Below are 24,226 nucleotides of genomic sequence, written 5' to 3'. Positions count from 1 at the left end.
TTGTAGTTGTCATTACATTGACTTCAGCTAAATTTACTGTTGACAACAAATGATGCCTTACTGTACAGAGATAATGAACAAAGGCATATAAATGGTCCAAATGATCATTGTCAAATGCCAGATTAGCATGAAGTTGGTCATAATCCTGGACGAGCCCATATCCTAAGATGATGCTGCAGCGGTCATGGAGGAGCGGAGAGCATGAGGCTGATTCCTGAAAGACCCCAGTGACAGATGAGTCTTCGCATTGATCCAGTGGGCCAGCATGATCACCCGCCGGTGACCTACTCACACATGCAGTTCTCCGCGATGGACGTCCAGTGTTCTCCAGCCTCCGGCACTTAGACTGCAGCTCCGCACAGAAAGTTTGGCCAGAGGAGAAATGGTCGTGCCCAACTGAGCCTGGTTTCTCTCTAGGTTTTTTCCTTCTTTCGTCAATTGGTGAAGTTTGTTCCTCGCGACTGGCTTGCTTGGTTTGGGACTTGTGGAGCTGCGCATCGATGGATTTGCTCTTCAGTGTTTGGACTTTCAGCAGTGAATATTAAACCACACTGAACTGAGCTATACTGAACTTCAACTCTAAAAACTGGACTGACTCAGTTTCAATTAGAACAGATATGTTAAGCTGCTTTGACACAATCTACATTGTTAAAGCGCTATAGAAATAAAGATGAATTGAATTTTTGAAAATATTTACCTATTAAATACACTGCTCAAAAAATATAATGGCAACACTTAAACAGCACAATGTAACTCTAAGTGTTCCCTTTATTTTACTTTTATTTATTTTGAGCAGTATATTTACGCATTTGGTGCTGTGATGAACAACTAATACAACAATCTGAATTTTCCTAGAAGTTTAAATAATATATTTTCAAGTGTACACCATATTAGTATTGTCATTATCAGGACATATTGAATTGTTGAATATCGACATTCGTCTCATACACAGTAATCTCTCACTCCTTGGCTACCGCTGAACCCACAGAATACAAATTTAGTTTTCATATTACTGTAGCCACACAAACTCCGTCCCATTCTGTGCAAAGACTGGATCACATCTCCACGCCAAACCACATGATAATTGTCAGCAATTTGTGAGGTATGTGTAGAAGATGAGACGGTTTGATAGGGCAGATGGAGATTGAGGTGAGAAGGGTTTGGGATAAAGAAAAGGGCGGAGGTTTGAGATGGTGGAAACCCTCCCTCTGCGTAAGCTCGTTTCTTGGAGGGAAGGAGCTTGCCTGTGTTCAGAGTAAGCCTTCAGTGCAAGCAGCACACAAGCTAAGAATACCACAGCTCAACAAACTTCAGCGGTGAACCAATACACTTCCTTCCCTGAGTTTTCAGGAGCTTTGGATATTTCCATCCTTTGGAATATTTATTTTTTTTAAAGCTCGACTTTTCATGGATTACCTCAAGACAGTTTTGTTTTTCAATTAAACAGAGGATTTTATCAGTTAAGAGTTCTCAAAAGAAGCAGGTGTGCTTGATCATTTAAAGGTTGACCACTGGTTTTAGTTACTCAACCAAAAGACTTTCCATTCCACATTGTGCTTTGTCCTTCCAACATCCAAAATCCAGTTTCCAGGATATATTGTCATCCATCTTTGTAAGTACACTATAAATTATGAGATTGCTTTGGTAAATAAAGTGACGGCATGAGGAACGACTGTCAAGAGGCGATAAACTGAGCAAGTAAACATTGCATTCTTCCAAATAACGATGGCTGCTGTGGAATCTGAGTGGCTTAGACGTTCGAGTGTTGTTCGGGGTTGAACTTCGAGACGGTAGTCGGACCATTCCAGAGAAACCGACGTCGGGTGAACAGCCAAAGGAACAAATATCTTTACAGACAGCTGGACTTTACAGCTACACCAATGGACAGACACGAGGTTGAGATTGTGTCCTCAAAACCCCACAGCAAAGGGAGGAAACGAATCCGACTTTTCCCTCCGTCCATCTTCCTCCCTCTGTGTGTATTGCTGTGTGTTTGGGGTCAGGTGGAAGGAGTGGTTCATTCCAGCTTTCGTCGGCTCAGTGGTCGGGAAAAGAAGGAGATGCAGAAGGAGATTTTATCCATTTTGGGTCTCCCCGGGCGGCCTAGGCCTCACCCGCCGCTGCGGCCGCCTTCCTCCGCCCCGCTCTTCATGCTGGACCTTTATCATGCGGTGTCGTCTGAGGCTGATGACAGGCCGGGTTTGGGTTTCACTCCGGAAGTGGTCAGTCATGCCGCACTGCCCACTTTAAGCACACACATGCCGCCGCTTGGTACAGTGGTCAGTGAGGCAGACACGGTTATGAGCTTCGTCAACCTGGGTAAGTGAAATCTGGTAAGGGTTAAACATGCTTATCTGACAGAGGACGCTGATTAAAATACAGTGGCACAATTGATGTGTAAATGTAATAAAGTGTATTCGTAATGTATTAAATATTAAATGAAGTAGGGCTGCACAATATATCGTTTCAGCATCGATATCGCAATGTGATCATTCGCAATAGTCACATCACGCATATCCAATGTTTTTAGAGTCTGGGTTATAATTGATAATTTTGTGAGGGTTTTAAAAGCATTCAGGCATAAGATATTTTACTGTTTCTAACTTGTATGTTTCTAAAAATGTATTATGATGAATTTTTTGAATTGTTTACAGAACAAAGACTATGCGGTATTTTACATTTGATTATTCAATTACTGTATACGTAAACACGGTGACCCCTCGTAAAACAATAAAACACTGTTTATTTTATTTGTATCTTTTCATTATTGATGGTTCCAGCTTGAATGCAACACTGGGCTATTTTAACTGTTTATTATAGTTTATGCACTCCCATACTGAATCATCCCAATCAATCTAAAATTATAAATTCGTTCCAAATAGTTTGTTTAACTCACCTAGTAAAATGTATTAATATCGCAATATATATCGCAGAATAAAAAATATTGCAATGTTGGATTTTTCCAATATTGTGCAGGCCTAAAATGAAGTATCATTTATCTGAAAAAAATTCAATACAAATCATTTTTATAATGGAAAGTTTATTGGGTTTAAAATGGTAAGAACTAATATTCGCCAACAAGTGATTCTGACAATTATTTATGGACAGTTTGTCAAACATAGATAAACATTTTTAGTATTATTTGTGTACTTAACTATTTAAAATGTAGAATAAACACCAAAAATTTATTAATTAATTTTCCTTAGCCCCTCAGCTTAGTCCCTTTATTCATCAGGGGTCGCTACAGCGGAATGAACCGCCAACTTATCCAGCATATATTTTTTACACAGCGGATGCCCTTCTAGCTGCAACCCAGTACTGGGAAACATCCATGCACACACCTTTTCACACATACACTATGGCCAATTTAGGTTATTCAATTCACCTATACCAGCATGTCTTTGGATTGTTCAATCTAATTCAATTCACCTTTATTTGTGTAGCGCTTCACATAGAAGATTATAGTAAATTGAAACAGTGTAGTTCAGTTTTCAGTGTTTAGGTTCAGTTCAGTTTAGCTCAGGTCAGTGTGGTTAATAATCACTACTGAGAGTCCAAACACTGAAGAGCAAATCCATCGATGCGCAGCTCTACAGATCCCGAACAATGCAAGCCAGTGGCGACAGCGGCGGGGAAAAAACTTCACCAATCAGCGAAAGTGAAAAATTAAAAAACCTTAAGAGAAACCAGGCTCAGTTGGGCACGACCATTTCTCCTATGGCCAAATGTCTTGTGCAGAGCTGCAGTCTAGGCGCAGGAGGCTGGAGAATGCTGGACCTCAGCGAAGACTCGTCTGTTCCTGGAGCATCACAGGAATCAGTCTCATGCTCTCCACTCCTCCATGACCACCACAGCAGCTGCTCAGGATACAGCCTGGTCCAGGATTATGGAAACCTTGGGATTGTCTCGGGATGAGTATCTCCAGGTGGAAATAGAGATTGTGGGGGAAAACCAGAGCACCCAGAGGAAACCCACGCGAAAACAGGGAGAACATGCAAACTTCAGACAGAAATGTCAAGTGGCCCAGCGACCTTCTTGCTGTGAGACGACAGTGCTAACCATATACATATATATTTAGGGTTAGGGTTATATATATATATATATATATACAGTTGAAGTCAGAATTATTAGCCCCCCTGAATTATCAGCACGCCTGTTTATTTTTTTCCCCAATTTCTGTTTAACTGAGAGATTTTTTTCAACACATTTCTAAATATAATAGTTTTAATAACTCATTTCTAATAACTGATTTATTTTGTCTTTGCCATGATGACAGTAAATAATATTTGACTAGATATTTTTCAAGACACTTCTATACAGCTTAAAGTGACATTTAAAGACTTAACTAGGTTAATTAGGTTAACTAGGCAGGTAAGGGGAATTAGGCACGTTATTTTATAATGATGGTTTGTTCTGTAGACTATCAAAAAAAAATTGCTTTAAGGGGCTAATAATATTGACCTTAAAATGGGTTTTAAAAAATTTAAAACTGCTTTTATTCTAGCCAAAATAAAACAGAAGAAAAAATATTATCAGACATACTGTAAAAATTTTCTTTCTCTGTTAAACAACATTTGGAAAATATTTTAAAAAACAAAAAAAATCTAAGGGGGGCTAATAATTCTGACTTCAACTATATATATATATATATATATATATATATATATATATATATATATATATATATATATATATATATATATATATATATATATATATATATATATATGAATTAAAATCTCTTATTTCCTATAATGCTTACTATATTTTACAAAGTGACTTTGTTTCTTATTTTAAACTTTAACTTACAGTTACCTTTTTGAATTAAATAAAATAGGTTTAAGTACTAAATCTACATATGATTAAACTGAATACTTGGTTTCGTATTTTGGTCATAAATTTAAACAACAATTCTGTTTCAGCAGCCTAAAAATGTGAACATTTAAAAACCAACCTCAAAACACTACATTTTAGGCTTCATCCACACTATAACTCCTTCCACTGGGAGGTTTTGTTAATTAAAACTAAACCATTTTTGAAAAGTTTTTTGACGATTGATAAATTTGACTGACAAAGCAGCATAGTGGACAACATTGTACTGCCAATGTTTGGGCTGCTGACCAGTTTGATAGCTTTTGTTAAAAAAAAAAGAGAAAAGAGAAAAGAAAATGTCAGTTTGTACAAACTTCAGATTGCAATTCTCATGCCCGTAGCCAGGGGGGCTTCGGGTGGTTTGAAAGACCCACCCCCCACTGATAAAAGGTCTATAACCCCATACATGAGCTGATTTGTCTTATTTTGACTGCTATGCCATTATAAATTATAAAACCAAAGAAGGCTTCCAATGAATGCAAAAAATTAAACAATTAAAGAGTCCAAATGCAGATGTGCAAGAAAACATACAATATGACGAAAGTGGTCATCTTTAACTACAAGTAGCCCAACTTTTATTCTGAATCTTGGACATTATTCTTGAAAGAAGAAAAAACAATAAAAGGTTTGAAGCACCCTAAGCGGCCTATATTAAAGTTCATTTTAATACTAATTAGGCTTTCAAAATTTACTTTTTTGTACAAATGTGCTGGCCAGTTTGTTATTTGCTTAATAAATGACAATAGGCTACAGTTTTTTTATTTAAAACTTTAACTCCTTTTTTCCCCAGTGATATATAATGTAATAAATTTGTATTTAAAAATAAGCATTTTTTTCATATTTCTTAATTCTATATATTTAGCAAATGTTTTTAGAACCTCAAAAAGTGTGGTTATGATGACCATCCGATAAGCTAATCCAGCTGTAAATGGTGCTTAAAATGTAACTAAAATGCAGTATTCAAACCTTACAAATAAATAGAACATAAGACGAATAACTGCAAAAAGATCCACTTTTTGAGAAAAAAGAATCACCCTTTTCACCAGGCTGGCTTACGGGCCTGATTCTTTGATAGAGATGGAATATTTGTTCACAGATATTGTATATCGTTTAGATAACGGCAAGGGCAGTTTTTCTCGTGTACAGTACAGTGATGTACATGTTTTCTTATGTTTCAGAGTGGATGAGTAACTTATAGAAATGTTGGAAACACTACTAAGGTGTTCTTCTTACATGTTCCATGTACTTATTATAGTAAATACAATTAATTATACATAATTACATGCAACTACGCCGTATTCTAACCCTGAAAGTACATACATTTAATTATTATTACTCAGTAGTTACATTAATAGTTACACAATAACAAAGACACCTTTTAAATAGTGTAAGCGAAAAGCTTTTAATTGAAAACTGTTTTCGCATCGAGAATAATTTTTGTATCCTCATAAACTATAAAAGCATTATTTTGTAAAAATGTTGATGTTGTATGCATGCATATTAAGTATTTAGTCTGTAGGCATACAATGTTTAGCAAAATTGAATACACCCCATTTTGAAAATGAATATTTTTATCCATTTCTCAGAGAATATAGGCAATAGATTTTGGTGCATTTAAACAAAACAGATTTATTAAACAGATTTATTTATTACAATAATATTTTAGTCACCAAACATATTTAGAAATTGAAAGATTATACAATTAAATTTCAGCAAAATATCGCAAACCTACAAAATAAAAAAAACAACTAAATTTTTCCATTTTTTTTGGCTTCTCTTGATTTTTCCTCTTTTTTAAATTTGTATTTAATATTTTTCGATAACCTGTAAATTTGACTACTCATTTATGGACCGTTATGGTAATTCAATTTGCTAGATAAGCTCCAGATTTGGCTTCAGTACTGACTAATCTAATGTATATGCACAAATATAATATAGTATAGCATCCTATATGTGAGGTGTGTACTTTCATATGCTGAGCACTGTATGTAATTGACAATAGCATAAATAATGTGATGCCCAAGATGCGGAGTGACTTACAATGTTTTTGTCTTTGTGAAAGAAAAAAAAAGTTTTTAAAATTTACTGTGAAGTGGAAATTCACTTACATGATCTACACTGTGGTGATAAGTAATGTGTATGAACTTGTACCTGTTTGTACAGTTCATATTAGGGCTGAACAATATATCGTTTGAGCATCGATATTGCAATGTGTGTATCTGCAATAGTCGCATCGCTGGTTTAGATTATTTATTAAACAATCAAAGTTAAAGATATTATTAAATATTTATAAACATATTTTAATTATTTATACAATGATGACCATGTTATTTTACGTTTGATTGTTCAATATCTGTACCTAAATATTGTTAGACTAACCAGAAAACCATTAAGCGCTGTTTATTTCACTTATATTTTTGTTTCGTTTGCTTGTAATGTATTACAATTTATGCAACTGGACTTCATAGAAAAAAAAATACTTAATCACCCAAGTCGATATAAATTAATAAAATCTTCCCAAATAGAGCTATTCAAATACATCTGGTGAAATTGCATTCATACCGCATACCGCAATGTATATCGCAGCAAAACAAAACAAAATATCGCAATGTTAGATTTTCCCTAGTTCATATGTTCAGAGAAATTCTAATTCACCTCAAAGGTATGGTCAAAATAGTGGGAAGTCTTTTTTCACTTGGTATGACATTTTAAATAATACAATAGCATATTTAAGCCTGGCTTCAGTCTCTAAACCTATTTTGGTGGTTGGGGAAGAACTGTAAACTATACTGTTTTATAGCACGATCATGTAACCTAGGTGGTTGTTCATATATAGTCACATATCCCACTGGTTTTAGAGACTGGCAGGACTGTAATGTGTATTAATAATAATACAGTCAGTTTACTGAGACAGAGCCACAATCAGTCCATCATCTCTTCCTGTCTCAGCCCAAACACAGACGATACTTATCTGTCACGAAACAAACAACAGTTTAACATCCTATTTACAATTACTGCTTCTCTTTCCTGTCACAGTATGGCTGGTTATCACCTCTTTATCGTATTTGACCAATGTTGTTCCAAAGTCAGGCATCGCTGCTATTATTGCTCAAATTTCATCCTGACTGGAAAAACGCGGGAAAAATCACGGCGTCCAGTTGTAACGACAGAAGTTATAGCGCGAATCATGTAATGAAGTTTTGCAAATTGTAGATATTTATATAAAAAACAAAGTGCTGTAATGTTAACCTAAACGTGACGTGGACTACCCTACTGCCTGTCTGATATTAAACGTAAACACATTATTTAGTAAACGTCAAGAGCAGTTTCTTGTTCTACACAGATACTCACATGTACATTAATTACATTTTTGTTTTTTTCATCCTCTGTATTCCCTCTAAATGTGGCCATAAACTTCTCCGGAGCTGCTTTGACAGTCGATGATAATTTTACCCAAGATTTTATCATACAAACTGTCGTTACGGTTACAGAATCACGAACGTTTTCAAAACCCGTCAAAATAAAAGTTCGGTTTTACATGAAGAGACAGAAATATGTCCGTAGCCAGCCTTTTAAAAGGGGTGGTTCTTTTTTTTTCTCAAAAAGTGGATCTTTTTGTGGTTATAGGGCTCATTTAAGCTACAATTTAATTGCGAGATTTAAATACTGCATGTTAATGACATTTTAAGCACTACTTTAGCTTAAATAGATTGTCGGATGGTCATCAATCATCATAACCAAAAAAGTACATTGGAAAATTCATGGATCACAACAACAGCCAAAATATCAAATACATTTTTATATCAGTCGCTTTTGATGCTTTACACTTTTTTATTGGTCATTTTCTTTTTGTTCCAAGATTTACAATAAAAGTTACTTGTAAAATATATTCTCTATTTAAAAACAAACCAGTAATGAAAATGACTTCACTTGCATTAGATTTTATGTTTTCTTGCACAGCTGGATGTTGGACTCATGAAAAAAATAATTGTTAGCATTGGCCAAAACTGATTAGCTGAAGTCACACCAAAGCGACAGCCAACAGGATTCCACTTGGCCTTAAAACCTTTTTCGATGGGTTATTTTCACTATTTATGATGGCATAGCAGTCAAAATAACACAAATGAGCTCATGTATGGGCTGCATTCTGGACCTTTGTCAGTGAGGGGGGGATCTTTCGAACCACCCGAAACCCCTCGGGCTACAGCCCTGCATAATACAATAATAATCATTACACAATTATTATTCTTTGTTTTTATTGTATCACGAAAAATAAATAATTGAAAAAATATATTCTGTCGTAGTTAAATTTAATGTTTTATGATTTAAAATAACTGGCCATACTTTTTGATTAATAAAATGTATTTAAACCATTGAAATACTAATTAAATTAATAATGTAGTAGCTATATTATATAATTAATTTATTACACACAAAGAGAATTAGGGAGAACAAATAAACTGATTTTAAAGGTCCCTTTGGTTACTGATTTAAACTTGTACACACTAAGTATTAAACTTCATAACTGTCCAAACATGAATGATGTTTCAAATAAAGTTTTTACCTAACAATCTATAAGGCAAATTGAAGTAAAAAATTCATTCATTCATTTTCCTAGTCCCTTTATTCTTTAGGAGTCGCCACCGTGGAATAAACCGCCAGAAGTAAAACAATATATGACAATATAACAATAAGATTATAAGGATAGTTACATCTAGTTACAAAGAAAGAGTTAAAATCCAAAATATATGCTATATATAACAAATATAAACAATCACAGGACAATAGGTCATGTGTCAAGTTACAGTGCATCCGAAAGGTATTCGCTTCACTTTTTCCACATTTTTTCGTTACAGCCTTATTCCAAAAATGGATTAAATTAATTTATTTCCTGAAATTCTACACACAATACCCCATAATGACAATGTGGAAAAAATATTTTTTTGAGATCATTGTTACAAATTTATTAAAAACAAAAAACCTGAAAAATCACATGTACATGAGTATTCACAGCCTTTGCTCAATACTTTGTTGATGCATCTTTGTTCATGGCAGCAATTACAGCCTCAAGTCTCTTTGAATATGATGCCACAAGCTTGGCACGCCTGTCTTTGGGAATTTTTGGCCATTCTTCTTTGCAGTACCTCTCAAGCTCTATCAGGTTGGATGGGAAGCGACTGTGTACATCCATTTTCAGATCTCTTCACAGATCTTCAATATGATTTAGATCTAAGCTCTGGCTGGGCCACTCAAGGACATTCACAGAGTTGTTGTGAAGCCACTCCACTGATATTCTGGCAATGTGCTTTGGGTCATTGTCCTGCAGGAATATGAACCATTGCCCCAGAAGCAGGTTTTCCTTCAGGATGTCTCTGTACATTGCTGCAATCTTTTTTCCTTCTATCCTCACTAGTCTTCCAGTTCCTGCTGCTGAAAAACTTCCCCACAGCATGATGCTGCCACCACCATGCTTCCCTCTAGGGAGTGATAAGCCTGGTTTTCTCCAAACGTAACGCCTGACATTCACTCCAAAGAGTTAAATTTTAGCTCAGACAGAGTAACCATCAGGTTATTGCTCTCAATTTAGAGCTTCTTGAGTAGAGGTACACTCTAGCTTTTCTATTATAAAATATAAAGGTTGCACAAAACAAAAATAAGAACAATTAAAAACTTTCCTTTCCTCCGGGTGCTTCGGGTGCTTCCCTCACAAGTCCAAAGACATGTGGTACAGGTGAATTGGGTAAGCTAAATTGTCCGTAGTGTATGTGTGTGAATGAGGGTGTATGGATGTTTCCCAGTGATGGATTGTAGCTGGAAGGCCATCCTCTGCGTAAAACATATGCTGGACCTTATATCAATATACAATGCAATACCTTCTACATTCGCACTTGTACACAGCACCTTATAACCTGTATATTTATAACAATCTGTACATACAACTCAACATTCAGGTTTCTTGACTGACCGCATCTGTTTAATGTTTATCTTTTTTTTTTTTATATTTATTATGTGTTGTCAATTGTCACTTTATGTACACTGGAAGCTTCTGTAGCCAAAACAAATTCCTTGTGTGTGTGAAGCACACTTGGCAATAAAACTGATTCTGATTCTGATTCTGATTCTGGATAAGTTGGCAGTTTATTCCGCTGTGGCGACCCCAGATTAATAAAGGGACTGAGCTGAAAAGAAAATGAATAAATAAAAACTTTAATAATCCGAAAAACCTTTTTACTCTACCAGTAAAAGTATAGGGTGAAAGTATAAGGTTCCAAAATTGGGTTTGCAGTAAATTTTTCATTTTTCCACTATAAAGAAACGTTTGTGCAATGGAAAGATTTTCATGAATGTTAAAGCAACCATAGATCCCAATAGATGCCTATTACTTTCAAGAGTGGACTATTTATATGTTGAAATCAGGTTCTCCAGCCTGATCCCACGAGGAAACGTATTTTACGTTTTGTCAAAAATGTACGATTTTTAAAAGGAGGCGTGGCACCTAACTCCAACCGTCATTGGGTGATGAGCAAATCGTACTAAATTGTACGAATTAGATTGTACGAATTCATACAAATTAGCCACTAAATCAAAAAGTTACAAATTGTTGTGAGATTGTGTTGGGTTCTCACAAGCTCCTGCCGGACTCTAACATGGTGTTTACACGATGTGTATTCTTATTCTTGTGTGTCTACAAAGGCCAGTCCAGATCACGCAGGCCATGTGATGTTGTAGTGGGCACACAGCTGTGGCGAATTACAGGCCCCACTGAAAGCCAGAAAAAAAAGATGAGATGAAGTGGATGAAAATACTATTGGGCACTCATCTAAAAATACAGCGCTGGACTGTAATTAGTGGTGGTGCGCTGAGCTGCTGCTGCTCCACAACGCCTCTAATTACCCCACTGCAGAGCCTTGGCCGTGGGTGTCAGTCCGCTCCACCAGAACAAATGTTCCCTATTTTGTTTCCCCATCATCTCCTGCCAATCAGCCCTCCCGTATGTCTTCTTCATCTCAAGTGTCTTCAGACTCAGTTTCACAGTTGTTTTTTTTATTGTTGCTCTCTGTCTGACCACAGTTGAACAGGAGAAGGATCTGCTACAGCCTCGGCCATACTGGAAGGAGTTTCGCTTCGATCTCACTCCGCTTCCTCAGGGAGAGACGGTCACCGCTGCTGAGTTTCGCATCTATAAAACTCTTAGCGTGGGTTGGCGTTCCAACCACACCCTCCATATCTCTGTCTATGAAATCCAGAGGGAGAAAAGACACAGGTCAGTGCTCAGATATGCGAGCTAGACTCAATGACATTTAAACTTGGAGGAATGATTCAAGGGTCCTTCAGGTTTAAATTAAGGATTAAAATAAGGTCTAGTAAACAATTTTATGATAATTGAATACTTTGTTCTGCAACATAAAATGCAATGTGCAGGCTACTCAAAAGGTTTTTATTTAGTCACTTAAAGTGCACCTTTTTTTTACCCCTTTTACAAGATGTAAGATCATACCTGCTAACATTCGTATCATAAAATCTGGGAGATTTTATCCGGGGGTGTGCATAAATTGAAGAGCGGGGGCATGGGGGGGGGTATGGGCTGGAGGCTGATTGTTGAAGGTGCGCGCGTAACGAAGACAGGGGGTGAAGGAGCGCGTGAACTGGGAACCAAGAAGCTGAGGAGCGGGGGAGAAGGGAGGAGGGTAATTCTGGGAGCTTTCCGGGAGACAGAACAATACGGGAAGTGGGTGGGAGATGGGTCTGAAATACGGGAGACTCCCGGGAAAAACGGGAGTGTTGGCAGGTATGTGTAAGATAAGCCGTTGGTGTCTCCGGAAAAGTTTGCGTCTGTAAAGTTTTTAGCTCAAAATACCTATAAGATTATTTATTATATTTATTTTATTATAATTTATTAATCTGCCAATTTTGCTGTCTTGAGCTGTTTTTGTAGCCTGTGGCTTTAAATCTAAATTAGCTGCTTCTCCCCGCTCCCACGTGCATGTCTGCTTCTCCTGCTTTACATCAGATAAACAGCAGTCAGTGATAGAGACCGACACAGATAAAGCTGAAATGGAGCTCATTAGTCAAAAACATCGTTTATTTCATATATTTGTGGTGGAGTTTATTCAAGCCGATGAATCACACACAAATGCCGTTTGCAGTACACACACACACACACACACACACACACACACACACACACTCACACACACATATATATATATATATATATATATATATATATATATATATATATATATATATGTGTGTGTGTGTGCGTTTACTGACACCATGCGTCCATGGTGTTTATAGCAGTTAAGAATTACATAGCGATTTTAATGTTTTTATTACAAACATGCTCTTTTTTTAAACGTGTTGACCTTATAAAACCTCTAAAAATCACAGAGAGTTGGAACAGATATTTCAATCCGTTTATTTGCAAAAACATGTTCTGTGGACATGTCTATAAGTTATAGAAACATGGCGTCTGTCAGTCAATTCGGTGGGCGGAGAAAACCGCACTCCTACGTCACGCTGTGGTGGGCCATATTTTAACGTCAGGAATTTTTAATAAAGAGACTTCTTGTGTTTAAATCACTCCAATATGACTGTGAACAGACTATACCTACACACAGTTTAGTTCAAACTGCTTACAAAAGTTTTATTTTCATGAGAGGTGCCCTTTAAAAGAAACTTAGAAAATACACAACTTCTTAAGAAGATGACAAGCCATTAATTTATTATGAAATGGTAAAGCTACCCTGCGTGTGCATTATTTTGAAATAATAATATTGTGGAATTATTATGCTTATTCTACCACATTTAAAGACATTGTTCAGATATCCACTTGTGTGTGAAGGACTAGTTGATTATCCATCTCATTAGAGGCAATTATTTAACGTTTATTTTTAACTTTATTGTTTTATGCTCAATCCACCTAAATTTGTAAAAATAAGTAATAAGTAAATTCCTTCAGGTTGCCCCAACACAAATCGATTGAGTGGAACCCAGCATTTTTAAAGAATGTTCCTCAACCAATCAGAATCAAGCATTCAAATACCCTCTAGTATAAAAAGTACAGCCCTAAACTATATATTTTACAACCTAATCTATTAAGTACTAAATCAAATCCTGGAAACTATTTTAGTGTTTTATGCCGTCAATGTCACCATCATGGTTCATTATAGAAATGCCATTAAGATCTTGTGATTTGCCAGGGAGCCTGAGCTGGTGCTGCTGGACATGCAGTCTGTACCTGCTGGTCAGGAAGGTTGGCTGGCATTTGATGTGACTTCTGCAAGCAATCGCTGGCTTCTCCATCCTCGGAGCAACCTGGGCATCCGCCTATATGTGGAAACTGAGGAGGGTGAGCTAATTTTGTTGTAAGAAAGCTGAATTGAAGCAATCCCCACAAAGATTGCTGAGGGTGCAACTAAATACTACTAAATTGTGCTCTTACAAATTGACCTATTTAAATTTGATATTTAGATGCATTTTGGACGACTGGATCACAAGCAAGCAAGGGAGACACGTTTCCATTTACAAACGGTTTAAAGGGATAGTTCACCCAAACATGCAACTCTGCCATTATTCATTCACCCTTTACTTGTTCAAAACCTACTTTAATTTCTTTCGTCTTTTGAACACAAAGAGACGCTAGCACCCACTGAGTTCCATAGCATTTTTTTAATACTACAGAAGATGATTGTTGCCAGCAAGCAGCATTTTTCAAAATAAATTACATTGTATTCAACAGAAGAAAGAAACTCACAAGTTTAAAACCACATGAGGGGAAAAATAATGCGATTGGGTGAACTCTTTTTTAGATCTCTTTAATTCACTTTATTTATTCCTTTTTTTTTGGTATGTACAGAATCTTGAATGTATGATATTTCAATTGAATATAATTGTGAATTAAGCTTATTTAATTTACATTTAGACTTGATAGGACACTATGAAAAACAATATACAGAGCAGCAACTGCCATAAAACTTTACTAAATGCTGGTGGTTTGTGCTAGAATCAAGAACATTGTGGTTTGTTTAAATATATATTTTTATATATCCAAACCACTTTCTAATCCAATAAAAAAAGTCAAGTAAAATAAACCAAGGCTAATTTTAAGTCATTTCTGGCTTATGTGCTTAATAAATGCATTGTGTAATGTTTAAAATGAGATGTTTTCTGTTGTGGTGGAAAACACATTTAGAGCACATGAGCAATTATGATAGCAATCCGTTTTTACTACCTCTCCAAGTGGTCCTAATTGGACAAGTTCAAAATTTTTCAGACTCCCATTATACCATCATTTGATCAACAATAATGCATATATTATGCAAATATTGACAGGTGTAAACATGGCCTGAATTTCGAAGTCAAGCTTAAGCTTATCTATATAGCCCTTTTTGCAATATTAATTGTTTTAAAGCAGCTTTAGAAAAGGTAAATGTTGTTACATTATAATCAAAATCATAAAGATAAGGTGTTTTGTATAGGACGGACAGTTTATTTGATCTGCAGTATATACAGTGCTCAATTTATATAAGTACACCCCTCACAAATCTCTCATTTAAATTCATATTTTCAATAAGAAGCTCTACAATATTATATTTGTGCATATACATTACATTAGTCAGTACTGGTCAAATCTGGAGCTAATCTAACAAAATTTTAAAGTTTAAAACATTTAAAAAGAGAAAAATTCAAGAGAAACCAAAAATGTAAAAACATTTTACATTTTACACCCCCCCCCCCCCCCCAATATTTCGCATACATTTAAATGTATAATCTTTCTATTTCTAAAGATGTTCGGTGACTAAAATATTATTTTAATACATCGACACCTTAGAATTATATGGTTTTATCTGACATTTTTGTCAATTTGAGTTATTCACATATTATTAAATGACATTTTTTTTTAAATTATGTGATTTATTTATTTTTTTTTTTAAACATTTTTAGACTTTTTATTTAAAACAAAAAAAATGGTTTTTATCTACAAAGTCGAACTCGAGCTTGGCTCCATAAGGTCCTTTCTGTGAGCCAATCAGCATTTCGAATGCATGCTGGAGGACCAATCAGGATCAGCTTTTCTTGTCATTTCGCCGAACTGCTCTATTGACAGCAGGAAAGACCTGAAAGAGAAGAATCCTGAAACTGAAAAGATATATGTAAATGTGATGATTTAGAAGCATTTTTTGACGCTGAGATGAAATGTAAAACTTTACATTGTTGAAAAAGAAACAGTTATAAAAAAAAGGGTAATATATTATATATATATTTGTGTATATAGTCCGTGAAACATTTTTCAGTGTTTATTAAACTCATTTACTTATTGTCTGTTTTCTTTTAAAGTCTTTAAATTTAAAGAGCCTTGAAGGGCAAATACTTAATTTAATTCATGGGCATATAATTCAATAAATTGAATTTAATAGTTCATACAAAGCATAAAATTCAATAAAGAATACCATATTAATTACATAAAATTAACATCTGCAGTGTATTAAATGTTTAGTACAGCCTTGCATGCTTAATTTGAACAAGAAAAATATTCAAAACATTAAATAAAAGGTATAAAAAGCAAAAATGTAACTTTCTCAAGCATCAACATGTTGTTACAACATCAATTTGTATTTTTTTGTGATTGTATTTCTTGAAAAGTAATGCTTCACTGAATGATCTGCCAGATGGAACTTATAATTCCAAGCGGAAAATGACTTTTGAATTAGGAGGTTCTTTCTGCATTTGCCCTGTTTGTTTTTATCCCAATTTGCAAGTTTAAGAGAATTTTGATGAATTACATTCAGATACATTTAGGGTCTCCGTCTTGTTTATGCATGAAAGAGAACTGTTACATGCATATTGTTTGCTATATGCAAAAACTTTGAAGCTCAATATCTTAAAATTCTTTAGAACGCAGATAGAACCTTATAATTCCAAGGTGATAAAATATATCTGTTTAATAAATCTGTTTTGTTCAAATGCACCAAAATACATTGTCTATATTCACTGTTCAATAAATTATTTTCATTTATCTATTAAAATGTATGATTCATTTTCAAAATTGGATTTACTTATTTATGCTGGGCACTGTATATACACTGTAAAAACCGATTAGTTGACTTTAAATACAGAATAAACTTGTTGCCTTATAATTATTATGTAAACAAACTATGTGAATCATTTAGTCAATGTGCTTACTGACTTTTTAAAAGTAAAATCAACTTGATACTTTTAAAGGTGCAGTATGTAAGTTTGACACCCAGTGGTTAAACTAGGTATTGCACTCCTGGATCAAAACAAACGCAAGTGCAGGTTGCCAGATTGAAAACAGGAGCGAGTGATTTAAACCATGTTCTAACTAAAAGCAACGGCACCCGATAGAAGGAATATTTTTCATATTAAAAGGAGTTTTTGTTCTAACCAACACCTCAAATTGATATATTAGAAATCGCTTCTATTTCTTGCAGCTGAACAACAGAAAACTGACAATGATCACCTCAGGTACACTTCATGTGCTTTATTCAGAGTATGTTTGAATGTCATTTCACATGACTTATTGCCATATTACTAAAAGTAGCAGCAGATAGTTCACCTCAAATCTTGAAAATAAAATAAACCCCTTGAAAGGGAACTTTATAACAGTGACTCATCATGTTAGCCAGGGATCACCAAACTTGTTCCTGGAGGCCGGTGTCCTGCAGATTTTAGCTCCATCCTAATCAAAGACACCTGAACAAGCTAATCAAAGTCTTACTAGGTATACTTGAAACAAACAGGCAGGTGTGTGGAGGCAAGTTGGAGCTAAATCCTGCAGGGACACCGGCCCTTCAGGACCGAAATTGGTGACCCCTGATGTTAGCGATTCAGCATGCATATTTAATAATGTTAAAGAGGTTTAATATATATTAAATAGATTATAAACCTTGCCCTTTCGTGAGTGAGTGAGTGAGTGAGTGAGTGAGTGAGTGAGTGAGTGAGTGAGTGAGTGAGTGAGTGAGTGAGTGCATGTTCTGGGCTTCTGAATGGCTGTATTTAAATTGTCGTGTTTCGTCTGGTGCAAACAACCCAATTGTTTATCTCTGCAAATCTTGTCACGTAGCATGTTGTTACAATGTAACCTGCTCACCTAGTGTTTATGTTTGTAATATTTATATTATTTAATAATTAATAACCTCATGTGGAACTCTGAATCTGCGTCTCATTTTGGAGTCTGCTACTGTCCACCAGAGGTTGCATTTCAGTCACTGGCGCATACTTTGAGAGCCTTTCTGAATGAATGAATGAATGATATACCAGGTTTTCCAACAAGGTAACTTGGGGCACTGAAATATAATTGGCTAAAGTGGCAGTGGGTGGGTTAAAAGAACCAAAAGAAAGACAGCCATTCCAGCTCATAACGGACATTTTCAAAGCAGAAAATCTGACTTCAGCATTGCTTTTTAGATAAACAAGAACGTTTACTTAGCATGTTTCTAAATCTGCAAACATATGATGGTATTTTTATGCTTTAGAAGAGTCAAAAACTTTCAGCACCTTTAAACTTAAAAATAATTGTTTCAAAGCAGCGCTACAAAAGGTCCATGTAATTACAATATAATCAAGGTCAGAAAGCTAAGGTATTATATATGGGTCAGACAGTATAGTTAACCTGCAGTATACATTGTGTCAATGTCCTTGGTAAAATGCTTAAATGTTTTCCCAGATCACAGGTCATGGGTGGGTCTGGTGGGTCGGCGTGGGCCTCGCTCTAAGCAGCCGTTCATGGTGACGTTCTTCAGAGCTAGTCAAGCCCCTTGCCGCCCACCGCGCGCTGTGAAATACACTCCACGCAAGAAAAAAACTAAGTATGACCTGCCACACCCAAACAGACCCGGCATATTTGGTGAGCCACAATAAGCGGTTTAAGAGGCAGACTGTGTTTACAGGAGCATATGAAATGATTTGCCTTTGAGCTGTGATCCTCTCACTTATTCCAGACCAAAATCATACCAACAGTGGACGGCAGGCCTGTAAGAAACATGAACTCTACGTCAGCTTCAGTGACCTTGGCTGGAAGGTAAGAAATGCTGGCTTTTCTTCATTTGTTAGACATCGAAAAAGAAAAACAACAACAACATTGATTAATATGTTTTGCTCACCAAGTGGAAATAATTCCAAAAAATTACAGTTGAAGTCAAAATTATTAGCCCTTTTTCAAATATTTCACAAATATTTAATATAATGTTTAACATAGAATGGCAATTTTCACAGTATTTCCTATAATTTTTCTTCTGTAGAAAGTCCTATTTAGGCTAGAATAAAATAAAATAAAAGCAGTTTTACATTTTTAAAAAACATTTTAAGGTGAATATTAACGCTCTTAAGCTATATATTTTTTGATCGTCTACAGAACAAACCATCATAATACAATGATTTGCCTAACTAGCCTAACATGCTTAATCAGGCATGTGATCAGCCGAGGACAAACTGAAGAAATATGTGACATGAGACACCCCCCCCCCCGCCCCCCACAAAATTATAATTCTAAAAATTTATTATAAATAATATTCTTTATATAAAAATTTGATATTGGCCACACAGTTCAAGTTTATTTTTTTGTTTTGTTTTATCAGTTTAATAGTCACCTAAATAATATTTAATAGATTGATACTTTGTACCTCAATGTCTGGACAGATCCACACACCACCGCTAGATGGCGCCACTAACTCGGTTTAGTGCTCTTGTGTCCACAGAATATAAATTTTCCTGTAATTTAGTGACTTTATTCCACGTGATAAATAAACTACAAGTCAGTCAACAATTCGAACCATTAAATTGTTTTAAGTCCACCCTGGAAAAAAAATACATTAAAACGTTGATCACTTTCCCTTTCCTTCGCCTTAGTCCCTGCTTTTTAATGGTTTTAATTAATTATAAAATATATTTATATATATATATATATATATATATATATATATATATATATATAATAAATATATTTATATTAATTCAATATATTTTATTTATTTATTAAATAAAATATATTTTTATACATTTGTAATATCAGTTAAACTTACAAATCATTCAGGTATTAAATTTCAGGTGCTTGGCTGAAGCACTGAATAAATGAAGACATAAGGACAGATGACTTGCTGAGGATAGTAACAAATGAATAAATGAAGACATAAGGACAGATGACTTGCTGAGGATAGTAACAAATGCGCGTCCTTGCTTTATTTATAATGCACATAGTACAAAAAGTGCACAGCTGCACACACATTCAAAACGATTTCATATTCTTGCATATTATTATCGGATTCCTCCTCCTTGTGCACAATGAAAGTGCAAGCCATCAGGTCGTCTCCTTTTATGATAATGATGAAGAATGTCACTGAGACCCAGCCAACCCCCCCCCCCCCCCCCCCCTTATTTTTTATTTTTTTTTCCACATTTTGAACAAACACATATGAAGTAACAAAAGTCATCTGCTTTTGCCATTGGAGTGTGTGTAGTTTATATATTTTACTTGATTTTATTATTATTTTTTTTAGGACTGGGTTTTGGCCCCTACGGGTTATTCTGCGTATTATTGTGACGGGGAATGTGATTATCCTCTGGGCTCTTGTATGAATGCCACAAACCATGCCATGATCCAGCTGCTGGTACGTGATCTGTACTTTAAATGTTTCTTGATCAGATTACAAAATAAACTATAGGGCGACATGGTGGCTCAGTGGTTAGCACTGTCTCCTCACAGCAAGAAGGTCGCTGGTTTGAGTCCTGGCTTGGTCAGCTGGCGTTCCTGTGTGGAGTTAGCATGTTCTCCCCGTGTTCGTGTTCTTTCCTCCGGGTGCTTCGGTTTCTCCCACAGTCCAAAGACATGCGCTATGGGTGAATTGGACAAGCTAAATTGGCCATAGTGCATGTGAGAGTGTATGTTTCCTAGTGCTGGTTTGTAGCCGAATGGGCATTTACTGTGTTAATCATATGCTGGATAAATTGGCAGGTGGACTAAGCTGAAGAAAAATGAATGAATGAATGTAAATAAACTGTTTTGGGTCAAAGAAGAAGAAGTGGAGTTATGTTTTTACAATTATTTACAGAAGACGCTTAATATAATCAGTATTGATAATAATTTCAGTTTAACAACAGTTTATTGTTGTCAGGCTTATTTGAAATACGAATCATTTGACGACATTTCCATTCATTCATTCATTTTGCTTTAAATTAGTCCCTTATTTTTCAGGGGTTGACTCGGTGGAATGAACCGCCAACTATTCCAGCACACGTTTTTACGCAGCGGGTGCCCTTCCAGCCACAACCCAGTACTGGGAAACACCCATACACTTCCACATTCACACACACACTGCAGCCAATTTAGTTCATCCAATTCACCTATAGCGCATGTCTTGTGGGGGAAACCGGAGCATCCGGAGGAAACCCATGGCAACACTGGGAGAACATGCAACTCCACACAGAAATGCCAACTGACCCAGCCGAGGCTCGAACCAGCGACCTTCTTGCTGTGAGGTGACAGTGTTAACCACTAAGCCACCGTGCCCCTTGAAAATATTTGAAGACTCTATTTAGGGATCACAGTGCATCTTCAAAATACTAATTGTCATTTTAAATTTTACTTTAATAAATATTGCCACAATCCTACATTTTATGTAATTTAATAAGTAAAGGTCAAATTATGTAGTATATTTTAGTTGCAATTATTTAAAAATATTTACTTTTCCACTGAGTGGTTACAGTAGGGTACGGTATCAGGCTTGCATTTACACTGCCAAAAGGGTACCAATGGCGTGGTGTACGACAGAAAGTTTCAGTCGACGTCATTCTCGCTTGAGGAAATGTCTAAGTAAAGCTGTACGGGTTGTTCACATTTCATATTAGAAGCTCTTCTCTCAAAACAGAGGCTTTATACAGATAAATACTTGTGTATAAATGTTCATTACTAACCTTTCTATGAACAAGATTTGATTATAACTGCAGATCAATGAGAATGCGAAATATCCTACTGTAACGTCTGGGATTACATAAAATAAATAAATATATACAATATATATGAACACATACAACAGCATACATTTAGCCCTTATTTAGGTTCAAAAATAACATGCAACATATAGCCCAGTCAATGCAAACCTCTTATCTGCATCTTTAATCTTCAGCAGCACATGTAATCTCTGTTAGAAAGTAATTCCACCATTCGAAGTTCATAATAGTCCAAAAGGTGATGATAATAGTTAAACATGGCTGATTGTTCATCTTTTAGGTTGCCGTAAGAATCATTTGCTCCTTTGTTTTTTCGTGCGTCGCTCTCGCATTTGTCCGTTTCTAAAAGGATGTCAGAAGCACTTCAATAATCATATTATTATCATCAACTCAAGAAGTACCTTATTTCAAACATAGATGTGCAGCGAGCTCTCTGGAGAAAATGAAACCGCTCGTGCTTTTAGATGGGCTGGTAAAACAACAACAGGTAACGGAAGATTTTGTTCTTCTTGGCTTTGTGGCTGTTCATCTGGACAATAACAAGGTTTGTTTGAGCTCGGCTCGATCATGGCTTGTTACTAAATGTATATCTTATTAAGGTGTAATGTCTCGGCTGTGTATTTAAAAATGGCAGAGTCTTTGTTTTCATTCTCCTGGCTTGTGCACGCTCGAGTGATGCATCTCTGTAAACCAATAGTGGTCATCTGCGCGTCAAGCTCCGCCTTTTGGTACCCTTTTGTCATGCTAGGTACCCTTTGGAAATGGTACCCAAAAAGTGGTACGATACGGTTCGCTTTTTGGTACCCTTTGACAGTAGAAACGGCCATAAAAGCATACCGAACCGTACCACTCAGTGGAAACGGGTCATTAATCATTTAAGTTATACTGAATGACAATGGAGCATATTTCACCCCTATTTTGACATTTCCTTTTCACAAACTAATTTTTAAGTAGACACTTAAACACCTTTTTAGCATTTTTAATATGCTAAAAATATTTTAATTATAAAATCACTTTTATATATTTCATTCAATGCAGATGAACTAATAAACTAGCCAATACTTCATGGCTACAGAACTTGTAGTCTCACTGGAGTTCATTAATCAGTCTCTAAATAGGCAATGGTAAATAAAATGTTATAGTTCTTGTCAATAGTACAGGCATCAGTCATGAAAGGCAGTATTAAAAATATGGATATTGACAATTTGTACTGCCTAGTTACTTTTCACCCACGCTGAATGTTTGTGTGCCTTCTGTCTCTTTTGGCAGGTTCATCTTCTAAGACCAGACGAAGTGCCTAAAGCCTGCTGCGCTCCAACCAAACTCAGTCCCATCTCTGTGCTCTTCTATGATGACAACAACAATGTTATTCTAAAGAAACATCGAAATATGGTGGTCAAGAATTGTGGCTGTCTATAGCCACTCGCACATTCCTGTTTTAAATCTGACACGATGTAGATTTGTTATAATACTCACAGCCACCATTTGTAATATAGTCATTAAAATTTATTTAGCCAAACGAGCGCTTCTGCCTGTCCCAAATGATTGACAAATTATATTTATTGAAGCGTCATGATGGTTTATCAGCATGTGACCATTTTAGTGTGAGTGGATTTAAGGTTGGTCCATCCCATAATAAAAATGTACTTTTCGCATATTTGTCTCGCATATAAACTGTCTAACTGTGCATAGGTATGAAGTATACATAAGACAGGGAATTCATTCTACAAAAGCCTGTTGCTTTGACCATCACATGCACATTTTTCGCATCAATCTGGTAATATGCATTTAAAATAACTTTCTTTTTTTTAATGTACCACACATACAAAAAAATACCATTAACTTTGTTCGCTCACATTGCTCATTTTGACGTGAATATTTAACCCTTGTTTGCTGTTAGGGATGTTTTCATCCACTCTGGGGTGATTTTAAGTCATAATTTGGCCACAATTTTCACTGTTTCAGCAAATTGAATGATATTTGGTGATAAATTGTATTTTAATATTTGGGGAAAATGCTAAAATTCACCAGTACACACAAGTTTGCTACTCTTTTGTTATGTTTGTGGCTGTTTTTGCCCCATTGACTTCCATTATAATGACATTTTTTGATTTCAAAGGTATGACGCCATATATCATTCTTTATTGTTGCTGGTTTTTCCTGTTGGGAAGTGGTAAAATTTTTTACTGTTGTTCATCAGTGGCATTGCAAAAAAACAACAACAAAAAACCCAAAACAAACAAAAAAAGCTTTTTGTTTTCTATATGGAGTATAGTGATAGTGTGAGAGAGATATATGTGCACTTATTTTAATGTGTCTGAGAAAATGGGGTCCATTCTTCATACCTCAATTAAAATAATCGAATTGGCTAATTTGGTTCTTCAAA

The 24,226-nt window shown here is 35.6% G+C and overlaps 1 protein-coding gene across 1 annotated transcript; it reads left to right on the top strand.

Moving 5' to 3' along the window:
- The first annotated feature begins 1,242 nt into the window (after positions 1–1,242).
- bmp8a (bone morphogenetic protein 8a) lies at positions 1,243–23,495 on the top strand. Its single transcript, XM_056479290.1, has 7 exons — positions 1,243–2,319; positions 11,944–12,136; positions 14,076–14,224; positions 18,563–18,742; positions 18,837–18,916; positions 20,391–20,501; positions 23,110–23,495. The coding sequence occupies exons 1-7, from the start codon at positions 1,881–1,883 to the stop codon at positions 23,257–23,259; spliced, it is 1,302 nt and encodes a 433-aa protein (XP_056335265.1). The 5' UTR covers positions 1,243–1,880; the 3' UTR covers positions 23,260–23,495.
- Positions 23,496–24,226: the final 731 nt, after the last annotated feature.

This window comes from Danio aesculapii, chromosome 19 (genome assembly GCF_903798145.1).
Source record: "Danio aesculapii chromosome 19, fDanAes4.1, whole genome shotgun sequence".
Classification (NCBI taxonomy): domain Eukaryota; kingdom Metazoa; phylum Chordata; class Actinopteri; order Cypriniformes; family Danionidae; genus Danio; species Danio aesculapii.
This window is presented reverse-complemented; position numbering and strand designations above follow the sequence as displayed.